Source organism: Strix aluco, chromosome 9, assembly GCF_031877795.1.
Source record: "Strix aluco isolate bStrAlu1 chromosome 9, bStrAlu1.hap1, whole genome shotgun sequence".
Classification (NCBI taxonomy): Eukaryota; Metazoa; Chordata; class Aves; order Strigiformes; family Strigidae; genus Strix; species Strix aluco.
The window spans coordinates 13,010,057-13,035,433 of record NC_133939.1 but is presented as its reverse complement, the minus strand read 5'-3'; the positions used below and the strand labels follow the sequence as shown (position 1 = coordinate 13,035,433).

Genomic DNA, 25,377 nt, shown 5'->3' with positions numbered 1-25,377 from the left:
ACTACTTTCAGTACCTTTTAACATCTACATATGTTTGCTACTGTGGCAGATACATTACCCGTGTCCATACTGACCAGTTTTTGTGGTCCTGCCTATGTGCTGTCTAGGCCATATGGTAACACTGAAGTAACATGCTCGTAAGTGTGGTTGAAGATATCAGAAGACAACAGTACTCATTTGCAGAGTACAGAAGTTAATTGCCAGCATGAAAAGTTTAAGAAAGCAGCTGAGACATATTCCTTGTTAATATTTCTACATCATGTTTAGTCTCTACAAGCAACACAAAGCCAAATCCATCATAACAGCCCTTTGTAAAGTGGTAAACTTAATGACTCTGCTGTACAGCAAGGTCAGTTCCAAATCATCAGTACTTCTCTTCATGCAAGCCATGGAAAGAAACAGTGAGAGTCAAATGTAACAAAACCATTCAGATAGAAAAAAAGAAGTTTGCTTTAAGTGACAACTTTATAAAATTGTTCCGAGTCTCAGAAATCAAGACACCCAATTACTTGTTTATGTTTTTTAAGGTCAAGTTCAAATAACCAAACCATGTAAAGGAAACACAGAATATTAAAGCTACACAAATAGAGTACAGGAGGCTAAATTACAGTGAAAGGGGCATTTTCAGTTTTTTAGTTAAATATAATGAAAATGCAAGTCTTATCTGGGATGGAAAACTGACTATGAGCCAGCAATGTGTACTCTCAGCCCAGAAAGCCAGCTGTGTCCTGGGCTGCATCAAGAGAAGTGTGGTCAGCAGGTCGAGGGAGGGGATTCTCCCTCTCTACTTCGCTCTCGTGAGACCTCCCCTGCAGTGCTGTGTCCAGCTCTGGGGGCACCAATATCAGAAGGACATGGACCTGCTCGAGTGGGTCCAGAGGAGGCCACGAAGATAATCAGGGGGCTGGAGCACCTCCCCTGTGAGGACAGGCTGAGAGAGTTGGGGTTGTTCAGCCTGGAGAAGAGAAGGCTCTGGGGAGACCTTATAGCAGCCTTCCAGTACTTAAAGGGGGCTACAGGAAAGATGGGGAGGGACTCTTTATAAGGGGGTGTAGGGATAGGACAAGGGATAATGGTTTTAAACTGAAAGAGGGCAGATTTAGATTAAATATAAGGAAGAAATTCTTTACTGTGATGGTGGTGAGACACTGGCACAGGTTGCCCAGAGAAGCTGTGGCTGCCCCCTCCCTGGCAGTGTTCAAGGCCAGGTTGGACAGGGCTTTGAGCAACCTGGGCTAGTGGAAGATGTGCCTGCCCATGGCTGGGGGTTGGAACTAGAGGATCTTTGAGGTCCCTTCCAACCCAAAACATTCTATGATACTATGATTTTGGTTAAAATAAAAGTGCTTCAAGCCTAGAAACTCACAGAAAAGGTGTTTCAGCTCTTTAGATAGCAGCAATTTAGCATGCTCAATTTTACATCAGTGAAGAGCTGTGTATTCAAGATTTTACATCACAGCATGACAGGGGAGAGAGAGCATGTGGGGTTATCAATTCTCAGAGTCAATTTTCCTATTGCTTTATCAGGGGAGAGTTATACAAAAAAGCATTTGAAATTTTGGTGTGCAGAATTTCCGGTATCTTATTATTCAATGTACAGCATAGGATCCAAAGAAGTGTCAAGGAAGCCAAAACACCTTGGCTTGTCCCTCCACCAATTCTCACCCCTCCAAATCCCATAAACTCACCAGATTTTAAATAGCATCTGAATTAAAAAAAAAAAAATAATATATATATAGAATATAATCCTATAATATTTTAACACAAGTCAAAATAAGAATTGCATTATGAAGTGTCTGTGAGATCTGTATCATAAACCAGCATAGCTTTTTATAACAAATTTATTTCATTCACCAGCGTCCCAAGAAAGGCAAAAAAGGATAAACCAAGATGTGCCACTGGAGGGAGTGTGGTACTAACTCACAGAAAATCGAAAGAGGTCCTTCATCTTCCTTCACTGAGCTTGCTACCCCCTCTCTCTGCAGCGAGTCATGGGGTGCTCTCCAGATACAGAGCAGCACTTCACTCTCCTGACAGCTTCACTCCCCTCCATACAGTACAGGCAATTTTATTATCACTTTCCTCTTGACAAATCAACAAGATCAGAGGATTCTCAGGTTGGAGAATTTCTTAACATTGAACAGTTACCAACATGTACTGATTAATGTAATTGTCCTGACTTTCCAAAGCTGCCTGAAAAACTTCATCAGTGCAAACAATGATTAACTCTTACCTACTAATTGCTCAGTTGCTTTAACATGGAACTGATGAAGACAAGTTGCAGGTGTTCATTTTTAATATTTCTCTTTTAGTGGGCTGCTTATTTTTTTCTGATTTTTCAAATGGTCTCAATTCTACCAGTTAGGACAATGTCAGGTTAGACCAACTAAGAACATGAAAAATAAGCACCAAGACTTTACTAAAGACATGAATCCTTTCCCACTTACAAAAATATGTTTTCATAATGAACGTATTTACTCTGAGAGAACTTCTCTCTAACACTGAAATGAAGCTTCCTAAAAGCAAGACTAGCAGTGTTTACTGTGGTGCAGTAAGACATTTTTTTCTTGGTAGTAAAAGTACAGGAGGAAAGTTGTGAGTAATTCTTTACCAGCCAGATGTGTCAATCAGTGGGATTAATCACATCTAGAATCTATTGATAAGGTTTAGTATGGCAATCACTATGTCCCCAGTTAGCCTGAATTACTTAATAATGCCCCTTTCATTTGTGAATCAGTTGTTTTTCCAACTACAAGCAGGAGTTTGAAAGAATTTTTGGCATTTGTGTAATTCAGGTTTGTCTAAAAGCCACTCCGAGCCTCTGCCAAGCTACTATTGGCAACAGGCAGAGCTGCGGCTCTGTTACTTTTGATGGATTTGATGCTGTTCCCTCACTGCTGACAAGGTATTTGTGGTTAGGACCCAGAAACTCACCCCTGTTTTGGTCTGCAGGAGATTTATCTGTTTGTGCCAGTGCATGTAGCTTTCGAAACTTCGGGAACCAGAAAAGGGGAGATGGGCAATGTCAAAAGAGGGGAACAGGGAAGCACTGAACATGACACTCTTGATGGCATTATGAAATTTGTAACAGGAGAGCTGCTGCCAGGGTAACTGTATCTGTGGGCATTTGTTAGGAGTTTGTGAAAGGGACCTAGTGGTTCGGACAGTTGTTCTTCTGTTGCTGTTCAAACATCATGCAATGCTGTAAACAAACTAATACATTAAAAAAAAAAATTGTAAGTCTTCTTAGTTAAACAGTGTCCCCAGAGTTATTTTAACAGAATTTTGTAAGGTAATATATTCCTTTTACAATTCTTTGTAGACTCTGTTGACAACATTACCATCACACAATAAATTCACTCATTGTATCAACTCAATTAATGTATTAATTGTTTCCAGGTATAAGCTAATCTTAGAAAAGGAAAAATGTATTTGTCCTTACCTTATTACCTTTCATGCTATCGCAAAAGCAGGGACTTTTACCTTTGCATACACAACTCTGAAAAACAAAAAGACAAACTTTATAATAAAATAATTTTTCTCATTGTGTTGTTTGGTGAGGGGCAAATGAGATCTCAGTGGTTTTAGTAAGGTAATTATTTCACAGATAATACAACTTTAAAAAAAATGTTCCTGAAGAGTGGCAATTCTTAACAGTGGAAAAGAGCTCATTATTACTCTGTACTGTCTCTTGAGACAGATAAAGGCACTAGTTTAATTTTATCATCGGGGTAAAGGCCAAGAAGGCGTGCTTAACACCACCAGGGTTATAGTATCAGTATGAAGTGTAAAATTCAAGAGTTTGGGCTCACAGCCCTAAACATTAATGATTCTTTAAAAACTTACTATAGAAACAAACACATATACCGATATTGGTTTAGATTACCATGATATTGTTTTTATTTTAATCTATTAACCAATAATTTTCTGTCTTTTTCTAGCTGCGTTCACCTCCTGACCCTGGCTCCTGGTACCTAATACAATTACAAAGGACCCTCAACTTTGTTGTTTCTTAATTCTGGAGGTTTCCTGAGCCTGGAGTTCAAGTGAGCCTGGAGTTCAAAGCCCTCCTTGGAGAGCTGAGTGTTGCACTGTAGCATCCAAACCACTCTTTGAGTCTGTGACCTCTACTGCTGGAGTATGGCATGGCTATATGGGAGCAACCATAATCTGGGAAAATTCAATGATTAATCAAGTATGAAGAGATATTCAGGTTTTTACTGTTCACACTTAAGTGAAAAGAAACCCAACAAACAAAAAACCCAAACAAGGATTTTCAGTATGTAACTGGATAGACAGCGTGACTCAATTAGCTAGCTCACGCACTAGGTAGCGGTGGTAGCAGGGAGCTCAGCAGAGCTGCAAAGCACATCTGAGATCCTGGGTGAACATGAGAACACTTAACCCTCCTGTGCCCCGTTCCTGCTACAGCTATCATGCTCTCAGTACCTGAGCTAGCCCAGTCTGGCTGAGATAACTCTGCAATGGACTCTTCTACACTCATGTAGACATACCCTATGTCAGTGGAGTGGAGGAGGAAAAAAAATAATCCTTTGTTAACATAAATATTATACATACTAAAAATAGCATTGAGGTTATTGAAGCCATGTATTTCATAGACATGTGGAGTAAACTGCATTTATTGTCCTTCTTTGTACACTTAAATTCTTTCAATTGTTTTTGAAGCCATTGATGAATGACTTTTTCAATTGTAGCCCTGCAGAAAGAGGGTTATTTTTCAGTTTATTCTCCCACTTTAAGTATAGATGTTTATCATAGTGACCATATACTATTACAGTTACAGACAATATGAAAGGGACAACTATCACATACTGGTTATGAAGATATTTTTCTATGTTGCATAAAATTCAGAAAAGAAGGAAGAACTGTATTTTTTCTTACAAGATTAAAGCCTTGAAAATGGTATGATATGAAATTTCTATTTAGAACTTGAAGACAGAATTAATTAACCCATACAGCTGGTCATAATACAACAGCAGCACTGTTCCAAATTTATAACTTTTCCAGTGGTGTTCTCAAAAAACAGAAAACAAAAGACAGAGGAAGAAAAAAAGTTCTCCATTACATTTTAAAATTATAAAGTCAGATTGTCATTAAATTTAAATTTTCCTGTAGCAATCTGTTCAGGTAAAACATTTTACAGAATTGAAAAGCATCTCTTCTTCCCACAAGCTAGGATCAATTTCTTCTATATCATCAAAAACTGAGGTACATGATATTAGCTAGCTGGTATTTGTCTCTTTCCTTTGACTACACAAGGAAACTAGTTTAGAACAACTCATCCAGTCTCTTTAGGTGCCTCTTTTAGGATGGAGGAAAGATGCTGCAAGTACTTGCTGTTCCCTATAGACTAGACAATTACTGACAGTAGCTGCCTGTCTTTCAGGTGGCTGAAGTTAGGTGAGATAATACCATGTATTAATTTAGAAAGATGCAGGGAGTATTTCTCAAGTGAACAGCTATTTAAACGTTAAATAGAAATTAGAATCAGTTGGCCATGAAAGGCAAATCCCCCAAGAAATTATTGTGTCTGCCTGTGTTCTATAGACAGATCACTATGTGATTACTTGATGTTTCAAGATAGATTTTTGAAGAGTTGCAAACGTTAAATACTTAATTCTTTGGCATATTTAAAGAAGACTCTTTCTTTCCCTGACCTGACTGCTAGAATTCAAGTGGTACTGCATCAGAAATTTGGAAAACAAAGGTGTCATGTAAAACAGAAACTGTGTGACTGCTACCTTTACTATTATTTTAATCAATATGATTGTATCATCAGAGACACAAGAATAAACACTAGTGCAGCATTAACAACAAACAGTATCCTGATTTCTTCTTGGTGATGTCTATCAGTTTAGCACTGGATAATCTAAATTCACCATGTTATATGACAGATATTTTAAGCCTTTAAGCATAAATACCAGAGGATAAAGTGACATATATCTCAAAATAAATTTGGAATAGTCTATAAGCCAATCAATCTTCTTGTTCCCTATTCAGTAACAGTATCTTCCATCCCAAAGTATTCTCTTCAAAATAGGTGACACAGGTTATTGGTATATGTCTGCTAAGCAGTATGAAACCAGTAACTGTTCAGTGTTCAGCATCCCAAGGAAAGATGTAAACACAGTACACAATAAATGTAGTCTTAAATTGCATGCACTGCATTTTACTGCTGTACAGGGCTGATGAGTGACTCAAGCTACCACATTCTGAAGGCTTGCATATGAAAATTGTAAATTACCTACAAGACCTATGAGACCCATTTCCTCAGCAATCTTAACTGCTGAAGCACAAGATTAAATTTACAAGTTTAGCAGACATATGTCTGAGTCCAGGAAAGGTGCCATTTACTGAGAAAAAAATGTTTACAGTATTCCAAATCCTCTGAATTTCTTCAGGGTAACTGGGACCATATCCTGGTTGACCACAGAGAGCTTTCCTGAGGAACAGCCACAGCTGGCTTCTAATCTTCCTAGTACCAGTTATTTACCATTATAGTTCTATAGACCTTCACGGAGTTGCACCTTATTTCTACCTGTGAAAGTAAGGCTAGAAGCAGATTCTTTACAGTACTTGTATGCAAAGCAGTTTTCAGGACGTGCAGATAAATCACCAAATGAAGTGACTCTTCAGTAACAGGTATAATCTGCAGAAGACTTCCTATGTACAGATACAGAAGAAACTTTTTATTTTAACTTACAATCAAAGATAATCCAATGTGAAGTTAAAAACATGAACATGTAGAAACTTATGATGCTACACAACTAATCAAGGTATTAAACTATTTAAAGAAAAAGAGCCTTTGCTCTTCAAGAAGTCAGAATGCTTAGAATGTGTTTAATTTGCCATTAGTAAGCTTTCAGATCAATTTAGGTCTTTTTGTGTACGCATATCACTTTAAACTAAACTGAAAAGACCAAAGATGATTTTGCATTACACACTCAGTTAGCTGGATAATACTAAACGTTTTGGCATATGATTTTTACATAAGATTAGTATTATGCCTTCTGTAAAGGAGCTTTGAACCAAAAAATCATTGCTCACTTATACTACTGGATGTTTCCACATCCTTGCAAGATGCCTGCAGCTCCTTCATCAAAGGATCATAACAACACAATAGTATATTGCCAGGTTATAAGATAAGGAAATTGAGTACTAGTTATTAATGGTTTATTCAAAATCCTCACAATAACATCTACATAAGTAAATGTACTAACAAAGCCACAGATTTACTGCATGTTTTTCAGTTTTGTGTTTTTTATAATAATCACCTACATTTATTTAAAATATTTAGATATGGCAGATGGCACTAGCTTTTTGATCTAAAAATCTAGGTCAAAGGATAAAGCCAGATCATGATATGAATAACAAATCAAATTAATCCACCAATGAACCAAAATGAAAAAAAACCAACACTTTATTGGAGTATTTTATAGAGGAGCTCCTTTCAAAAGTGTTTTGAGTGACAGTAGTAGCATTATATGTTCTTTAAATAATTACAGTTGTGCATGCTGAAGCACATTTACTGCAGTGGTTAATGTTGAGTGCAACCTTATCCATAACACTGAATTGCCCTTCCTACACTATGGGATTGGATTCTACGGGGCTCTGACCTCTTTCTGCCCCCAATTCAGAGACTAAAGCATCTGCTTAAAAAGTGTTCCAGTCCTCTCCTTCCCCAAATCCCTCAAAGAAATGACAAAGAAAGAAGGAAGAAATAACATACTACAGACTACATTGCCACCTATACAATACTAATATAGATTCAGCATGGTACTGCTACTCCTACCATTGCAGTCATGGTAACTTGTTTTGGAGTATTAAAGAGAATCTTACACAGCTCACAGCACTTTGCCAGTAGAGCTAGTTATATGAAGGGTGTCAGAGAATGTATTTAGGGATGTTACCAAACCTGAATATGTCGAAGGACGTCACAAAGCGTTAACGTAAGGAAAAAAGCAAACAATGATAGGAGTTTCTATCAATAGCACAGGCTTTGAGTCCTGACACATCTGTGGGGCAATACAGTCATACTGGGTATGGTCTAAAGGCAGGAAGATGGGGAACAGACAAAATGAGCCAGTGAGGGTGATGAGCCAGTATTTCTCCATTGATCTCCTTTTGGAATGGCATATAGGATGACAACACAGAGTATTTGTTTGCTTTTCCAGATCCAAAGAAGATCAGAGTAGGTCAGCTATGATTTCAAAATACATATTTATATTAAAAACACTGCACCCAGGACAGAGAGGCAGCAGTGTGTTGTTGCAGCCAACCGGCACCATATTCTTTAAGTATGTTTCAGATGAAGAGTACATCAAGACCACACAGGATGAGTAATAAAGACATTCAGATGAAAGCTGAGATGAAATTAAATGTATTCGGTAGGAATATAGTAATCTGGCTGCAGTGGAGTTTAAGTTTACACTTTTGGCCTGATTGGTCTTTCATGGATGAAGCCCACTGATTCCAGAGGTAAATCCTGGTTAACATAAATGAAAGATGACTGTGCAACATAAGGAATTGTAATGGTATCCTGAGTAGCCTACAAATATGCAGGTCATCACAGTGGTCCTTTCTAAGTGGAAGTAAATTATCAGCTAATTTCCAGTTTTCTGTAATTTCTCTTCAGTTCCAATACTTATTAAAAATTACACATCAGTGAGCCAGCTCCTTTAAGAGTCTTGATTATGAATTTTCAAGGGCTGCTGACACACTGAGATTTCTGAATTCTTCCTGAGATGTCTCAGTGCAATCACTTTACACATTCCAGCTGTGTCTATAAACCACAACTGAGTACACAGAATAATATTGCTCAAATAGTTGATGTTAATATAGCGCTTAAAACTACAAAGGGCCCATTTCTCTAATGTTCTCTACTACATGTTTTCTATTACATCTAATAAAAGTGGGTGTAAAGCATTATGATTACGGCAAGTAGAAAGTTTTGCTTTAACATTTATCTACACCACAAACTTGTGTTGGGGTAGGTATGCTGCACAGAGATGTGAAATGCTGCACTTTCTGGAGGACACTATGGTGCTAGCTAAAGCTCCTAGCTTGGACATAGGTGTTTTCAAAAATTTATCCTAACCTGCTCAAGCAGAGGATCTGAGAGCAGAGCTGTATAGAAAAGATTTCCCACTTGTGACTATATAAGTAAAATCTTTTTTCTGAGTCTGAGGCACCTGTGTTAGGATACTTAGCTGGACTAGCACAGTCAGTAATTCTATCTAGACATGGTTAGTAGATACGTGACCCTGGCAGCATATTCCTCATGTTGCACAACTGTAAATCACCATGTAGCCTACAAGCTACTGGAGAATGAAGTCCCCTCACTCCAAAACATTGCTATCAAAACAAAATACCAGTCTCACAATTACAATCTGTATACTAAAAGTTTTTCATGCATTCTAAGCATCAAACATGAATTCATTAAAATTATCAAAGACCACGGAGATCTTTGTGTTTTTTTAGTGATTGCTGGACCAGTACAACAAAACCAAATTATTAAGCCTTCAATAAGTATAGACAGCATAGAGCAGAAATAGGAGATGATGAGATGAAGGAAAATATGCCAGTTCCCAAACCCTGAAGCATTGTGTAGTCACTTGTGAAATGGAAGGCAGCCAGACATTCCTACCTTAGAAGACTCCTGTTAACAGCCATGTATGCTATGAGAATGCACAGCATTTTGCCTACCAGTTGAATACCTAGCACCTGCCAAAAATGATTTCATTTTGACTTTCCATTATAAAGAAATACACCTGTAACTTTAACTAATAAACAACCTGGTCAATAATGTCTAATGTAGAGAGACCAGATCTCAAATAACACAGTGGAAGACAACTGTTCTGCTATGGACAGTGTAACTGTTAAATAAACTCCATTAAACTCTCGTAATGGGAACCTTGCTCAGGCTTTGTATTACTGGTTATGTGCTGTTTCAGTGTGAGGTGCAGGAGAGAAGTCCTAAGCACTTACGATTGTAGGAAAAACCTTTCATAACACTTCACAGAAGCAGGATTTTGTGTCTATCTCAGAGATACACAATTTGTGTATCACAATGTGAACACACGTGTCTATCTGAACTTGACAACACTTTCCCTACTTTCTATCCTTAATTTTAAACTGTCAGTTCTTTTGAAAGGGATTTTATATAATATAAGGATATATTTATAATGGTATTTGCAAAGTAACTATGGTAAATGACTGGTATGAAGAAACAGAAGAAGCTGCTGCAGACAATTTAAACAGCTTTCTACTATGTCAAAGGAACATGTGTATGAAAACCCTTTTTCACTTTAGACATCGAAACTGTTTTGAAAACCTCTTAGTTTTTAAAGCAAAAACCTGTTTAGTAAGAACTTTGTATAGTAACAACTTTGTAGTGTTAGCCAGATCTCTTCATTATAACTATTCATATTTATCACAATAAAAAAACCCCTGTAACATAAACCTTAAGTAAACCAGTATAAATCAGATGAAAACAAATTTTTCATAGATCTTTTGGCATCTCTTGCATATGTTTAAATGAAATAAATTGTGTCCTTGGGAAAAAAGGACACAATTTATTTCAAACAACCAAACACCAAAAACCAAACCAAAAACAGTAAAGCACCCTGCAGTTCTTTTTTGTAATATACTTACATATATTACATACAGTATAGCATATCTTTTTTGCTCTGAATGAGCCTGTCTGTATGGAAGTTCCAAGAAACTACCATAACACAGCTGTTCATACTATTCTTATGAAAGCACACCATTCTGCCATCTTGCTTACAGTTCCACACACAACTTCCATGGTGCCAACCATATTCTCGTCCAAGCAGACACAGTACAATTAATCACATGGAGCTTCTCCCTTCTCTCTAACTCACTGACAGTAAAGAATTAGGGAGTGGGAAAACAGTAGGGCTTAGCAATCTTCACTGTGCCTGCATGTTATCATCATTGTGTTAGGATAAATCTGGTAAAATGTTGTAATTTAGAAAAAAAACCCAACACCCCGAGTTTTCACAAACTCAAATTGTTTGTAAGCTCTGCAGTGATGACCACTAAGGTCTGTGTTGTAGAAGCTGCCTAAAATTACTTAGTATCTATGTACATAGACCTGGCATGTTGTATGCAGTTTTGGAAAACCCTAAGTTGAAGCTCTCAATTGGATCTCTGTTTTTTGGGGTTTCTTTAATTGCTTTTGGTCTATAAAGAGAAGATACAGAATTCTCTTTAAACAGAGAGAATGATGGTTTGATTTCTTCTGCTAAAACATAGAACGTGTTGATACTTATATTTATAATGACCAATATCTTACTCTACAAATAATCTCACTAGGGTGGAAGTCACTGTGATGAGGACTATAAGAAACTGGACCAAACTGTTCACGATATATTCAGATGGGTAAAATCTCCAAAGGCAAACCCATAAACCCCATCACTGTGGGTTTCTTCTCCTGACCTTGAACAGGACAAGGGGACAAAAGAAATAAATATTCTTCCTTTCCACAAGGAAAAAAAGATTAGGCAATTAGGCCACAGAATTTTGTTTTGTGTAGCAAACTCTTAAGGGTGTTTAATCAGCTTATTCATCCGTGCTCTTTCTCCCTAACAGAGGGTCATCTTAAAAGAGCAATCTAATAACGAAGAATACACACCATTTAACTGGTGAATTTTTGCTTACTTACCATAATATGGTTAGCATTACATCACACAATTTGTATTTCTTCCCAACTGTTGAGTGTGGGAATGGTATTCAGTATAATTGTTGTCTCCTCAGGCCTGTATATTTGTATATTCATAAAATTCCTGGTGTGCATCTTCTGTTAAGTGGTACAAATAGCAATGAAAGCAACAGTAGCTTGTTCAGAGAAAGCTTATTGCACATGCTTTGGTTTCTCCTTTTTGAAAGGCTCTGTGATTTCACAGATTGAAAAAAAAAGAAAAAAGGTTACTTTTTCTTGCAACTTCCTCCAAAATGATCTGTGGAAAAATGCTGCACAAAGCTCGAGTTAAAAAGCCTTCATTGAACCAGGCCAAATGGAAAACCTGTAAACCTGTGAGACTTGTACCCTATCACAAAACTGCCAAGTTAAAAAAAGGACAAACAATGAAAATAGAACTAAAAATATACTAGGTGTGGCAAAATGAAACTTCTTCAGTGTGTGCATGAGAGACTGGAGCTGTAAACAGTTAAGAAGAAAAAAGCCTTTTTGTATTTCACCTTCCTCCTAGGCTCCTGTAATCCATGCCAACATACAGAGCCTTCTAGTATTACTTTGTTAGGCGGTAGGGTGAGAATGTGACAGTAACACAGATGACCGGACATCCCATACTAGTTACACTTAATAGCGAAGTATTTTGTTTCAAAGACATGTTATGATAAATCAGCTCCAGGTATTGCAGAAGAGATTGCTAGCACATATCTCAAAATAAAATGCTGTTATAACTATATGAAATGCAAAGCAATGGAGGAAGAACCAGGGTTTGCCTGCCTACTTTGATCATTTTAATGGTATTATTCAGTCAGCAAAATAGCTTGAACTATAGAGTTTTGCCTAAATGTGTATTTAACTTGTAGATTTGTTAGAAAAAGGCTACACATCAAGTGTTAACAGTTCCGTTTTCACAGGTGCTTACCAAGATCACCTAAGGAGATTCATCTTCTTTCAGTTGTATGATACAGCAAACATGTAAGTACACTTAACATTTCAAGGCCATATCAGAGCAAGCCCCCATGTTGTATAAGACAGTAGAACTTCATAAATTTTGATGCACAAACATTAGGGCAACTCTGCTAATTTGTGCTAACTCTCTTGGCCCAGTAGGAAACACATTGCTCTGCAGTGCCCTGACATTGGCTTGTTTATGGAGATGATGGCTGAATTACAACTAATTATAGAGGCAATCAGGATCAGAACACTCTAGTATAAATTGGGCCCAGTTATCAAAGTAACACCCCCATTGACTTCAGAGCTGGGATCATATTAACCAAATCAAAGAGAGCACTTCACAAAGGACTTGTTTTTCTAACACGCTCAGTGAACTCTCTTTTGTATATTCAGGTGCACATCTTCCCTTCTCAGCTGCCCTGTGCGACAAAGAACCTGGGTGCTTCCAAAGGCCAGCAGAGAAGGAAAATTCTCACTGTGACACTTGGTCCCTCCAACATTTTGATTCCCAGTTAAACAAAGTAATTCAGCCTGCATCCATTCTTACCAGCCTTGCAGATGCTCATGGCTGAGCTAGAACACCTCATTTTTTCCTTCCAGAGACATGTATTAAGATCTATTTGCAACAGCAATATAGTTTGCATATAATTAGGTAAAAAACATTGCATGAAGAAGAAAAGACTAGTTTACTAGTACTTGCATGCAAATTCTAACATTTGTAAAAAATGAAATTAACTGGGAAGTATGAACGCTTGCATCTAGTCACAGACAACACCCATAATTGAGAAGGGGGATGCATAGAAGATCTTGTCAAGCCTTACAGTCACCGAATTTGTTACCTCCCCTCCTTTGCCAGCAGCACATGATGAAAAAAAACAAAGAGTAATGACTGAGGCAAACACAGAATATAGAGCACTTAAATTTTTCCTGTGAGCTAACACAATATTGCAATTGTATTACAATGCAAATCAAAAAAAACCGTAGTAACATGAGGTGCACCTAACTTGCAATCAAGTACTTGCTCAAGTAGAAACTCTCTTTTGTCCTGTTTTGAATACATGCTAACATAATGCCATCATAAAAATGATCAATGCCACTAAGCAGCAGTATTGATTCAGTACTAATGAACTTTTCTTATTCTTATTTTTCTTATTACTGTAATTTGAACCAACAAATTTCAAGACATACAAGAAGTACATGGATGGTATCAAAAGACAGAATACACTCAGGAGAATTAATTGGATTGTACACGTGCATCAAGACAGTTTCAGGTCCAGGTGCTGTTAAACAAAATGAAACAATGAGAAAGCAAATAAATTTTTTTCTGAGAGGAAAAAAAGTAGAAATGAGGAAGATCTTGTTCCTGAGGAAATACATTGTTAATTTTTATTCTTCTTCTTCAGTATTTAAATGAACAGTGGGAAAATCCAAAGAATTATAACATCAGTATTTGGAGTGAAGGAATACACCAAGCAAGCTGAAAAGCCTTTGACGTGGGAAGATGCTACTTCTGCTGAGTTTTCAGATGTGATTAGAGCATGCCAATGGCCAAGACTGCAGCTAATAATACTCCCTAGCAGATGCCAGAAAGTTCAGCCTCCTAAGGGCAGGAAAGTCTGGACTCTGTGGCCTGTGAGGACCAAAATTTGTTGTATAAACAGCAGCAGGCACAAAATAATTTTCTTTCTTGTCTTTGGGAATAAAGTATTTATTGGGATATTACGAGACATACACTTAAAACTCTTCTAAGTTGAAACAGTTTTTAATCTATGCATACAGCAAAAATATTGCTTGCTGGTCAAATATAAATTTATTTTCATATGAAAGTGTAGCGCAATTTTAAAACACAAACAATACCTATTTCTTTGCAATGGACAGTCCAGCTAAGATGCAATGATTTATTAATCAATCATTTCATGTCAATTAACACTAGCCACTAATATTTAATTAGTTTAGATAAAATTGCTTTTTAAAAAGTTTTTATTTCCTCCATCTAGAAAATTTAGTTAGACTTTCTCTTTTGAAAATATCAGCATTTTCATACAAGAATAGAAATGATCACATTTGAATCTTAAACTGATCTGTTATCTGTTGGAAATCTAGTTTAAATTAATCTCAGACAACATTTCAGATCCACTGAATTTTCAGAGCACCACTGAATCAATACATCGTGTTCAAACTTTGCTGTAACAGCAAGATTTCTGTAGAAGACACTTCTTACAGTGTTTAAGACCTAAGTGTAAATGAGGATCTGGTAATGACAATGCTCTAGAAAACCAGTATCTCAGACCTTCATGATCTACCTTAAGCAGAAAGACTGCTAATGAACATGAGTCTGCATGACTGACAAATACTCTAGGATCCTACTGAGGTTGCTAAAAAGTGTTGAAATGCTTTACTGAGCCATATGTGAGGTCCTACCCATCGATACACCTCCTTTTCCCTTCCTTTGTAGATGAAAGCACGAACCGGGATGACAAGATCAACACAACCAGAATAGGGGCTTAGAAAATGTGAGAGTGTGTGTCTGTGTGGGAGTGGGGGGAGGAGTTCCTGGTACACTGCGCTTGTTACCAGCCATCCAGAAGCACACATGATGATGTCGATCTCTTAGGAGCAGCAAGGGCAATGGATGGGAGGTACCAGCAGATAAAGAGAAGAATGGAATAAAGAAAAGCAAACTGGGAAGAGAGAGGCAGGTCTTGAGTTTATCAGTCTTCCACATCTTGCTTTAGAGTAAGGATCTGTCCTAGGCAGAGCCTGAAACAACTCTGCAGAAAATATGTACTTTGCAAATAGATCTGGTACCTCTGTTCTACATAAGAACTAAGAGGTATTTTAATTCCACTACAAATAAAACAACTAGATCTTTGTTAAATGACTAAACTTGACTGGAAGTTAGAGGGCCATGAAAGAAAACATGTTTGGTGAGGTGCTTATGCTGTTTCCAGACACTTTACCCAGAATGGGTGATTAGAAGAAACATTATTACCAATTAGTCTGCTTCAGATAATTACGGCAGAATGTGGCTCTATTTTAGCAACAACAAAGTGGAAGATCAGATTTTTTTCCTTATAAAGGTGAACTGCAAATGTTTTGATAGGCAGTAAAGGGTTTTGATGTACTGCTTTAGAGCTTTACTCACACATGCAAGGAGAAATTAACACTGTTGACTATTATGGGAAAAACAGAATTTGAAATTTACTGAAACTGGCAGTTTTCTGTTTGGTAACTGCCAGAAATGTTGATCCATTTACCCTCACAGCTGACTGTTCTTCTCCCAGCCGGGAATGTGCAATCTAAATGTTATAACCAGACAGAGGAGAAAGGAACGGCAAAGACAACAATATGATTTAGGGGAATTTATCGACCAAACGGTGATGCACACTCATCATTAAACCTCAAACTGTGCAGTGAGTTTGTAGGGAAGGCGGCACAGCTGGTCCAGAGGGTGAGTGCTGCTCTCAGTGTTTACCTCAGAGACCATCCACGCCCAACACCGCTCAGCCCTCGCCCTCCGCATCCCCCGTGTCCTGCGGAGCGACGCGCTGCCCGCGGGACAGGCCTCCGCGGCCGCTTGCTGGGCTGGTGGCGGGGCTGCGGCCCCGGCCCCCCCTCACAGCAGCCCCGCAGCTGGAGGCGCGGGAGGCCGCCCGCCGCCCCTCTCCTTCGCACCTGAGACAGCGGCGGCGCGCCCTGCGCGGGGCCTCCCCGCCCTCACCTACCCCCGCCGGGCAGCGGCGCAGCGGTAACGGCACATCTCCTCACCGTGCCCGGGCGCGATGTACCTGACGCGGGTGGGGCGTATAATTTTAAATACAGTAAATTCACCTTTTCTCCCTCACAACTCGCCAACGCCGAAGTGCAGCGCGCTGGCGGAGGGGGCCGAGGCGCTGAGCGCCGCCTTGCCCCAGGTGACGCTGCGGCTGCCGCGGGATCCCGCGCCCCCGTCCCGTCCCGTCCCGCCGCGCCGCCCCAGGCCCTCCGCCCCGCGCTCCCTCCCTCACTCACCTCCGCCGCCGCGGCGCGGCCCGGCCCGAGCAGGGCGAGCAGCAGCAGCAGCAGCGCCAGGCAGCTGGGACAAGCCCTGCCGGCCATCCCCGCGCTCGGCGCTGCCTGCGCGGCGTCCCGCAGAGCTCGGCCCGGGGCGCTCGGACTCTGCCCCCCGCCCGCCCGCCGCTTTTGGCCTGGGGGCTGCTGCTTCGCACCCGCCTCGGCGCTCCCGGCGCCCTGGGGTGGGGACAGGGGCCGGGGCTGGCCGGGGCGGGGCCGGCCGGGCCATCCCTCTCCTCTCCTCCCCTCTCCTCTCCTCTCCCCCCCGTCTCCTGCCTCGGGCACCGCCGGCAGCCGCCGTCTGTCCGTCCTCAGCGGGCATGGAGTGAGCGAGGAGCCGGGGGCTTTCCCGCCTGGGAGCTGAGGTGAGCGCCGCGGAGGGGCAGCCCCGGGCGGCGGTACCTGGCGCTCGTTACGGGCCGTCCCGCCCGGCCTCGGCGCCGGCCAGGGCTGGGCAGCTCGCTGCGGGGCCAGCCCCGTCCCGGGACAGCTGGGGGTGCCCCAGGTTCCCGGGCTGTCTCCGTCCCCCGCCCGCTTCCCCCGCGCCGCCCTGAGGGCGCAAGGTGGCGGGCGCCGCCCGAAGGGGCTGCGCGGCGGGAGCGGGGACGGGGACCCGCCCGGGCCAGCCCCGGGCACCGCCCGAGCAAGGACACGGCCTGGGCCCGCCCGGAGCGCCCCGGCGGGGAGAAGGGGTCGGTTCAACCGGGGCGGGGGCGAGGTGGGAGGTGGCAGCGCTGGGTGCGCGAGTGAGGCGGTACCGGGGAAGGCCGGCGGCAGCCCGGGCCCTCCGCGCCATCCCGCCGCTGTCCGCGGCGCTCCCGGGCGCTGGCGGGTGTTTTCCTTTCAGCAGCGCTTTCCTCCCCCTCGAGTGTTTTCGTAACGAGGCAGCGGAGACCGAGAAGTCCGAGAAGGGGCAAAGTGCTGCCCGCTGCATAAATGGAGATCAGTGGGAAGCGTCTCTCCCCAGGCTTTCCACATAGCTTAGCGTGATGCAGAGGCTTTCTGAATGGAAGTGTGATTTGTAAAGTGCGGGCAATAGGTAAAGTTTATCGCATTTATGTTGTTGACAGAAGTACTGCATGTTCAAGGTAACATCTCACCACATAAAGTGCTGTTCTGAGATGGCACAAACTTAGAAAGTTTGTTGTCCAGGCCAGCCACAGCGATCTTGCCTTATCTGTAGTGTTGGTGAATGCTGTAAGGAAATCCTAACTTACAGGTTTTATGAAGCACTACAAGTGATACAGAAAAAGCAACATTATACAACAATATAATATATGTGTATAAATCTATTTAGAACTACTGATGAGACAGAAACCTAAAGCCTTTCATGAGCATAAACCTAACCACAGAGCTTTGTAAAACAGCCTCTCTTAAAGGCATGAGAGTAGAGCTGGATCTCCATTCCGCTGACAGTCCTGTCAACCCCCTATGAAATCCACTGTGAAAGCTAGTTAGCAGAGGCTACTTTTCCCAAAAGTCTGGTACTAGCAGCTAGAACATAACTCTGGAAGAGCAGAGCAGTATGTTCAGTATCAAAGATCTTGTACATCATCACAGATGGTATCACCTTGGCTCTAAAATCTCAAGCATCAGTGAGAGCAAGGTGGTATAGACAGCAACGTATAGAGACAAAGGGAAAAAGCCAGATTGATGGTGACCATGTAGAGGAAATAGTATCATAGGGATAAAACCACTAAACATGGATTTTATTTGTCAGATTCCTAAACCTGTTGACTGTAACAATGCCACATTTTTTACACAAGAATACTGTAATAATAAGGACAAAAATGGGGTCCACAGTTGTTTATAAGCCATAAGCACCTATAAGTACCTAAATCCACCACTGAAATTTAACATTAGAAGAACTGGTGTTAGACAGAAGGTAGCAGAAACTTATTTACACAAAAGTGAAAGCAAAAGGTGAGACAACAAGGTCAGAGCAAGTGGGACTACAGTGGAAGAGAGTGGTCAGTCCTCAGAAATGATACAAATTTAGATGCAGTATGAACAGAATGACTCTCACTGAGTAAAGAAGATAGGACTTAAAAGGAGAGCTCTTGAATACTAGGACAAAGAAATACTGGAAGAAACAGAAGAAAGCAGGCAAACCACTGTTAGCAGAAATAAATTAATACATGCAGAACACCCAGTGAATGAAATACTGCTATAATAAAAAGATATTGAGTCAGTTTTCAAATTGTGAAAACCCTGTGCAGAAATTTAAAAAAAAGTCAACAAGCTCAAAGCAAACATGGGAAAGTGCTAACAAGGGAGATGCAACAGAAAGAAAGAACATTTTTTAAAAAGTCCTCTTCAAAGCCAGTCTTATCCCAGAACCACCTACTCACTGACCCTGAGCAGCTGGCTGCTAAGTATTATGGTCCACCTGGATGGTAGCTGTGTGTGTCAGAGTTAAGAAACAGCAAGTAATGTTGCATTATGAAACTGTCACTTAAAAGCATGTATGCCTTTATGTGAGTTTCTAGGACAGATACGTGACTTCAAAGTAGCATTGAGCTGTAACAAAGGTAAGATCAGCAACTGAGGTTCTCCTGCTCGTTGCTGCCATAACTGATGGCATTCATCTAAAGAAAGTCTTAAGAAATCTTGATGCAGACTGTGTTGCTGATACCGTTGTAGTCTGTAATATCTTCAGAGAGCTACAAACTCAGAGAGACAGTCTTGTCTGGCAAAACAGCTGGCCAGGCAGGCTTAACATCAGTTGTGTCAAAATGTATACCTGCAGCTGCCTGCAGAAGTACTTTAAAAAAAAAAACAAAAAACACCAGTGCATGAACAACAGAGAGCTCAACCTTAATTCTAGAACACATTTGAAAGCTGTAACAAATTAAAGTTTAGCTTTTTTTCACAGTAATTGATATTTAATTATTTTAGCTTTGATTTTGTTTCCTCAGTTCTCTGTGGTAAAACAAGGATAACAGTATCTTCTCTTTTTACATTTAAGGGATATTTTTGTGGGAAACATTACAGTTGTATGAATTTAGTATAAAGTGCAAAGTTTCATAGGACTTAAGGAAAAGGATGAAAGGAGTATGGAATATATCCATCATGAATGAGGCAGAAGTCCCATGGAAAACAGCATATATGTTCTTGTACTTAAAATGACTATCCTAATCATGTGCATAAAAGAAACACATTAAGATTGAGCACACAACCCTAATTTTTATTTCCTGACTTCTGAATACTTGACTTTGCAACTTCAGTGACCTTGTTACATATGATGTTGGTTTCTTTGAATGTAATGAGAATATAGTTAGGGCTGCTCTAATTTTTTATATCTCAATAACTAGCTATGTCTCTGCCTCAAACTATGGCTCATATCCTGTGGTCTCCTTTTATCAGAGTCCCTAAGGATGAAATTGTCTTCCTGTTTGGTCCTCATCTAAAAACTAAACCACCAGGTTATATTGTAGTGCCAGCTTTTCCCCTTCTGGATTTTTAGAATTTTATGAGCTGAGGTTTGATGATGCTTGTGCAAAACCTATTCCTTTGGTAATATTGTGTTATCCTGGGGATATTTTATCTTCCTTTGAATTAGATAAGTATTCTGTTGAGGTAACTGTTGTGATTACTACAAAATACAAAACATGAGATCAGTTTGATATATCAATGTAAGTAACACTTTGTAGTCCTTATATTATTGCATTGGCTGCTGAGCACTCCAAACTGTAGGAATCTTGTTCAGAAAATGATGGGTTTTAGATAGCCATGATGAAATAGCAAGCAGAGTAGTTTAAGTCTTCCACTCATGCCTTAAGTATGATTTCAAACTGTGTGAATGGGTTGGATCAAAATGGATTTTAATTTGAAAATAAAAGGTTCTTTGCTACTACAAAGCCACTGTACCAAATTTCAATTTCTTCTTCATTTTCAGAAGCTGTTTGGATAATTAAATGAGATGGATAGTGGGCAACAGGAACAAATTTCTGCAAAGTCTAACACTTTATGACTGGCTTGGATTTTCCGTTTGAGGCAATCTGTCCCTGCAGTATTTTATTGCCTCACAATCTTGCTTCTATTATTTATATTATTAATATAAAAGATGAGTGAGGTAGGAATGTTACTGGACTATTATTTTATTATTAGGACTGTTGTTATTTTTTTTCTTTTTTTTTTTTTTCAAATGGGTAACTGGGGCACAGAAAGACTTAGAATTTGGCAGATGAATGGAGTACTGTACAGTACATGTAGGGTGTGATCTTGCAGCATGAATTGGCTGCCCTTAGGCTATTTATTTGTTAGTGCACGGTAGCTTATAAAATCTCTTCTTCATACTGTGGGATATGGATATACTGAGCATATACATAGGAGAAAATACTATTTATAGATTACTTCCGGTTAGAAAGGTGTTACATCTAAATAATAGAAAGCAAGACAGTAATGTTTCAGGAACTGTACACTCATTTGTTTTACAGAAAAACAGAGCTGCTTGTTGAACAGCAATCAGAGAGCAGCCAGTTTGCCGCAGGTTCACGTCCTTGCTCCCTTCTCAGTAACTGTCTTTGCTTACTCAGGAGACTTCTTTCTCCAAAGGAAGTGAACACCTGTCGGTTCACTCTAGTCAGCGCTGAGTCTTCTCAAACTTAACCTCCCCACATTTGGAAGACTACAGCACTAAAATAAAAGCCTATGATAATCTGTGCCATCCTAGGAAAAGCCCAGCCTCTTAAACCCTCAGTTTGAAACAGCCAGTGTGAATCATTTGCCAGATGTGCCTTATTCCAGAGAATTACAGATTTTTTCTTATTTGGGGGATGTAGAAGTTTGCACAGGAGCTTGCCATTTCTCTGGATTTGTGAAACTTGAGCTTACAAAAACGTTGGTGCAGCATGTTTGCACATAAAACTGCATATATGCTGTCGGACCCAAGTCAGAGGTCACAGATGCACTGTGTAGTTAACTTATGCATGCAAAATTTGACTGTGTAGAGGCCTCTGGTCAGTCTCGCTCTTAGAGCTTCCAGCTTCCTAAATCCTGGCAAAAACTGTGGAAAAAATGTTCTAAAGATAGAGCTAAAAAAATCTAGGCACTGTTTCCAATGACTGTCACCTATCCATGTGTATGGGTAGAACTCTTGAGCTGAAAATGTATATGGCTTATTCTGCATTTAGAGTAGTCCTCCTTTGCTCAGAGGTACAGAGACACTGGTCCAGCCCAGTTTGCATAAGATACTGCTAAGTCTGGTCTTGAAACTATAGCAAATATTTTTTTGACTTTTTTTTTTAAGTTCGTTAGGTCTTTACTGTAGAGATGTGTCACTTTTTTTTTTTTTTAATGCCTTTAGCTAAAATGGTGGGTATGATAGCTTTTTAAGAAATAGTGATGCAGGATGCACTTTGTTCATTATTTCAAGCACTGAGTGAAGACTATCTCTCTTCTAGGCTGAAATCTTATACCCTTTTTATGTTCATCTGTAATGTCATATATAGTTCCCTTGAAATAATTGGATTGCTGATAAAATGTGGCCTGAATAGGAATAATATAATGTAGTGCCAACATAAAGCTGTGCAGTATGACATCTGTAAATGGTTAAGACATATTTTGGTTATCCGGTAATTATTAATGTTTGTACATCAGATGTATATTTTAATGTAAACAGGTTCAGAGGGGAAAACAACAACAGTATGGAACAATGTTTATAGACCATCCACAAACAGAAGGAAAGAGAAGACCTGCTGTTTAAAAAAAAGAAAGAAAGAAAAAAAAGTGCTGCATATACAAATCCTCAATCAGCGTGAATGGCATTAACAAAGGATTCATTTGAATGGATTAAGTGGCTTATCACAGCTGCCTGGTGAGTTTTACAGATCACTAAATTTTTTAACTACAGTCAATGAGATATATTCTTAGCTATCAATTTAACAGTAATAAAAAATCACCAGTTAAATAATTTGTAACCTGTCATAAATTTGATGTCAATACGATAATTTATTGTATTTGATTTTGATTGCTGGCCTATAGTTTATATCATTTAAATTTCAGGTACTACACTATTTAAATAGTTGGAAACAGGAACTATAATTCTGAGTCTGTTTTAAGAGGAAAGATATTCCTACATTCTACTGATGAACATACCTGGAGAAGAAAAAGTAATGACCAACTCAAACCTGAATGCCCTGTCCCAGAATAATTTTGCAGATGAGGGAGAATTATTAAAGGAAAACTTTTAGAGACTGTGATGGAAATACCTGCTAGCAGCTGTGGCAGGAGTTCTTTCTGGAGGAGAATGATCCTTAAGAGAAGATTAGGATCACCATGGCCTAGAGTTTTCAGAGTAGCGTGTGGGATCAATGATTCCATCTCGATAATATCTTCTAGGAAAAGTCAATCCAATTTTCCTACTTTATAAAACTTCATGCACCATGCTCTTTAGGAATGTGAAATTACGCTTTTCTAGCTTGGAAACCTGGCCCAGCAAATGTACCTTGCTTGAACCTGACACCCTCGCTGCTGGGCAGTCTTCTGGCTGCTCTGACAGAGCCTGAACTCTCTCCAGTGTCTTGTTGATGTTTATTTGGTTTGTGCAAACCCAGGCTGCTTCTTACTCAGGTGTTCCCCAATGTAGCAGCCTTCTATCCCAGCCATCTCTCCAAGGTAGCTCTTCTTGCCTTTCTTCTGCGTTAGCTGTGGATGACTTACCTCTAACAGACTTGTGCTGATTTGAGTACATTGGCAACGTCTGTCTGGCTTCAGGAGGCAGGGATTTTGAAATGACAGAGAACGATCTGGCAAACACATGCCTGGTGTGTATGACTGCAAAAAGGGGAGACTGCAGTGTTATGCATGAAGAACAGCATCATCAGATTTCCATTGCAGTAGTGCAAGGGCTTCATGAGAACTTGGCATTTTCTTAAATGAAAAATAACTCACACCTGGCCAATGTTGATATGGGAAAAAATATTTACAGAGACTGTCTGCAAGTTCAGAAGTTCAAAAGCAAAAATGGCCTTAAATTAGTAACAATCACAGAACAAACCAATGCTATTTTCTGCTGCCTGGTTGAAGTGTTCCTGTGAAGTTAAATCCTTTCTACACAAACTAATTTGATGCATTAAAGGATGAACTACTGGGATGCACAGAACTTCTCCACCATTTACTGTTGTAGCTGATCATCTGGCAGTCTCATTGTTTAATCGGTCTTTTGTTTCTCATTTCGCAAGAGACAGTATGAGCTTCTGTCATCAGTTACCACTAATTATTTTCATAAATATTTTGTTTCAGTAAAGTCTGTGTATTTGAAAAAAAGTAGTAGGCAAGATAGGTTTAAAAAGTGTATAGAATAAATGTACATAAATGGCTAAAATGTTAAATTTGTCAGTATTTAATTTATCAGTATGTATCAGTGCATATACAGGTTATATAATTTGCAGTTCGAATCTATGAATAATTAATAATCAGGGAGAGTAATCCTGGGTTTGCTGGCACAGTTTTCAGTGCTCCAAAGACTTGAACATGTGAGTAACAAATAAAAAATAGAGGTTGATCGCAACAGGGCTTTGGGAAATTTACTAAATGCCTAAATATTTGCAGGTTGGAGTAATTTTGATACAGGCTTAATGATAGCCTGGAGAATGATACACAGTAGTCTATACATTATGGCCATATCTAATTTATCATTTCATATAATGAGTGAGCACCTTAGTTCCCATTAATAATAATGTTAACAATAATGCTTATTTCCTGTATTGCTGCAGAAATTTTGGGCTACCTTTTTGTTAATCCTCTTTTTTTTGCATGTAGAAGTCATAAAAGACATGATTTCAACTTTACAATCCACCGCTAGCAATGGTTGGCATGGAGCTGGGCTTCCCCAGCAGCTGCTCTGGAATCATGTGGCTAATCTGAGTGGTGCTTTGCTCCCTGCCTTTTCTCACTCTCTCTGAGCAAAAGAAAACAGCACCAGCTGTTTTGGGGCAGATGCAGATCACCTCCATCTCTGCTCAGTCTTCAACCCATGGTGTCCGTGGAGGTGCAGAAATCTGTCTGGAATGGTTCCTCTCTGGCCATTCCTAATTGTAGGATTGGAAATAGGTTACAAGGGGGAAGTTACAAGGACTTTTACATTGTCTTGTTCATGCCTATCTGTTTGTACTCAGTCTCACCAATCCAGAAAGACAAATATATATCTATCATGTGCTGACCATTTCTTGATGGTGCATACACCTTATAAATAGTCTTTCACTATATAATCACCCCAAACAGGACTTAATCACATGCACACGCTTTGTTTTAGAGGCTATGTTTTCGTGAAGGTTGGATGTTGGAAGTTTAGTTTTAATTTAGCTTTCTTCTGTTTTTTAAATCAGGTGGCTGCTGATTGTTTTTTCAGCACAAGAAGTTGACGGGGTAAGTGACATTGATATTTACTTTAGACAGGTGATAGATAGGATGGTATAGTTCAAACATGTAACACTATATACACCAAAATGACCTATAGTTCTGTGGGAAAACTGTGATGTTTCTTTCAGTATTTCTGCAGTTCTAACTTTCCTTTCTGTTGCTGTTGCTCAGCTTGACTGTTTTGTAATTTTTCCTTTGGATTCTTCTAAATTCTAACTTTGACATCTTTAGATACTTTTGGGAAGCTGCACGTAAAAAAGTCTCACTCA

General features: G+C 39.8%; 2 protein-coding genes across 4 annotated transcripts in view; one reads left to right on the top strand and one right to left on the bottom strand.

Moving 5' to 3' along the window:
* COL4A3 (collagen type IV alpha 3 chain) overlaps positions 1 to 16,908 on the bottom strand; it is a 64,323-nt gene extending 47,415 nt beyond the window's left edge. The window contains exons 1-2 of the mRNA XM_074833729.1: positions 16,703 to 16,908; positions 3,443 to 3,499 (exon numbers count right to left, since the gene is read on the bottom strand). Coding sequence (XP_074689830.1) covers positions 3,443 to 3,499; positions 16,703 to 16,789 — 144 coding nt within the window. The 5' untranslated portion in view covers positions 16,790 to 16,908. The remainder of the gene's footprint in view (positions 1 to 3,442; positions 3,500 to 16,702) is intronic.
* The window catches only part of COL4A4 (collagen type IV alpha 4 chain), a 77,730-nt gene continuing 69,125 nt past the window's right edge, over positions 16,773 to 25,377 (top strand). For 2 of the 3 annotated variants that reach the window (XM_074833728.1, XM_074833725.1), the window contains exons 1-3: positions 16,773 to 17,109; positions 22,368 to 22,562; positions 25,075 to 25,114. Coding sequence is in view for 2 of the 3 variants with exons in the window: in XM_074833725.1 (XP_074689826.1) it covers positions 22,507 to 22,562; positions 25,075 to 25,114 (96 nt within the window). In the remaining variant the exon portion in view is untranslated. Of the gene's footprint in view, positions 17,110 to 21,825; positions 22,563 to 25,074; positions 25,115 to 25,377 lie in introns of those variants that run through there. The other variant, XM_074833727.1, reaches the window with a different exon arrangement.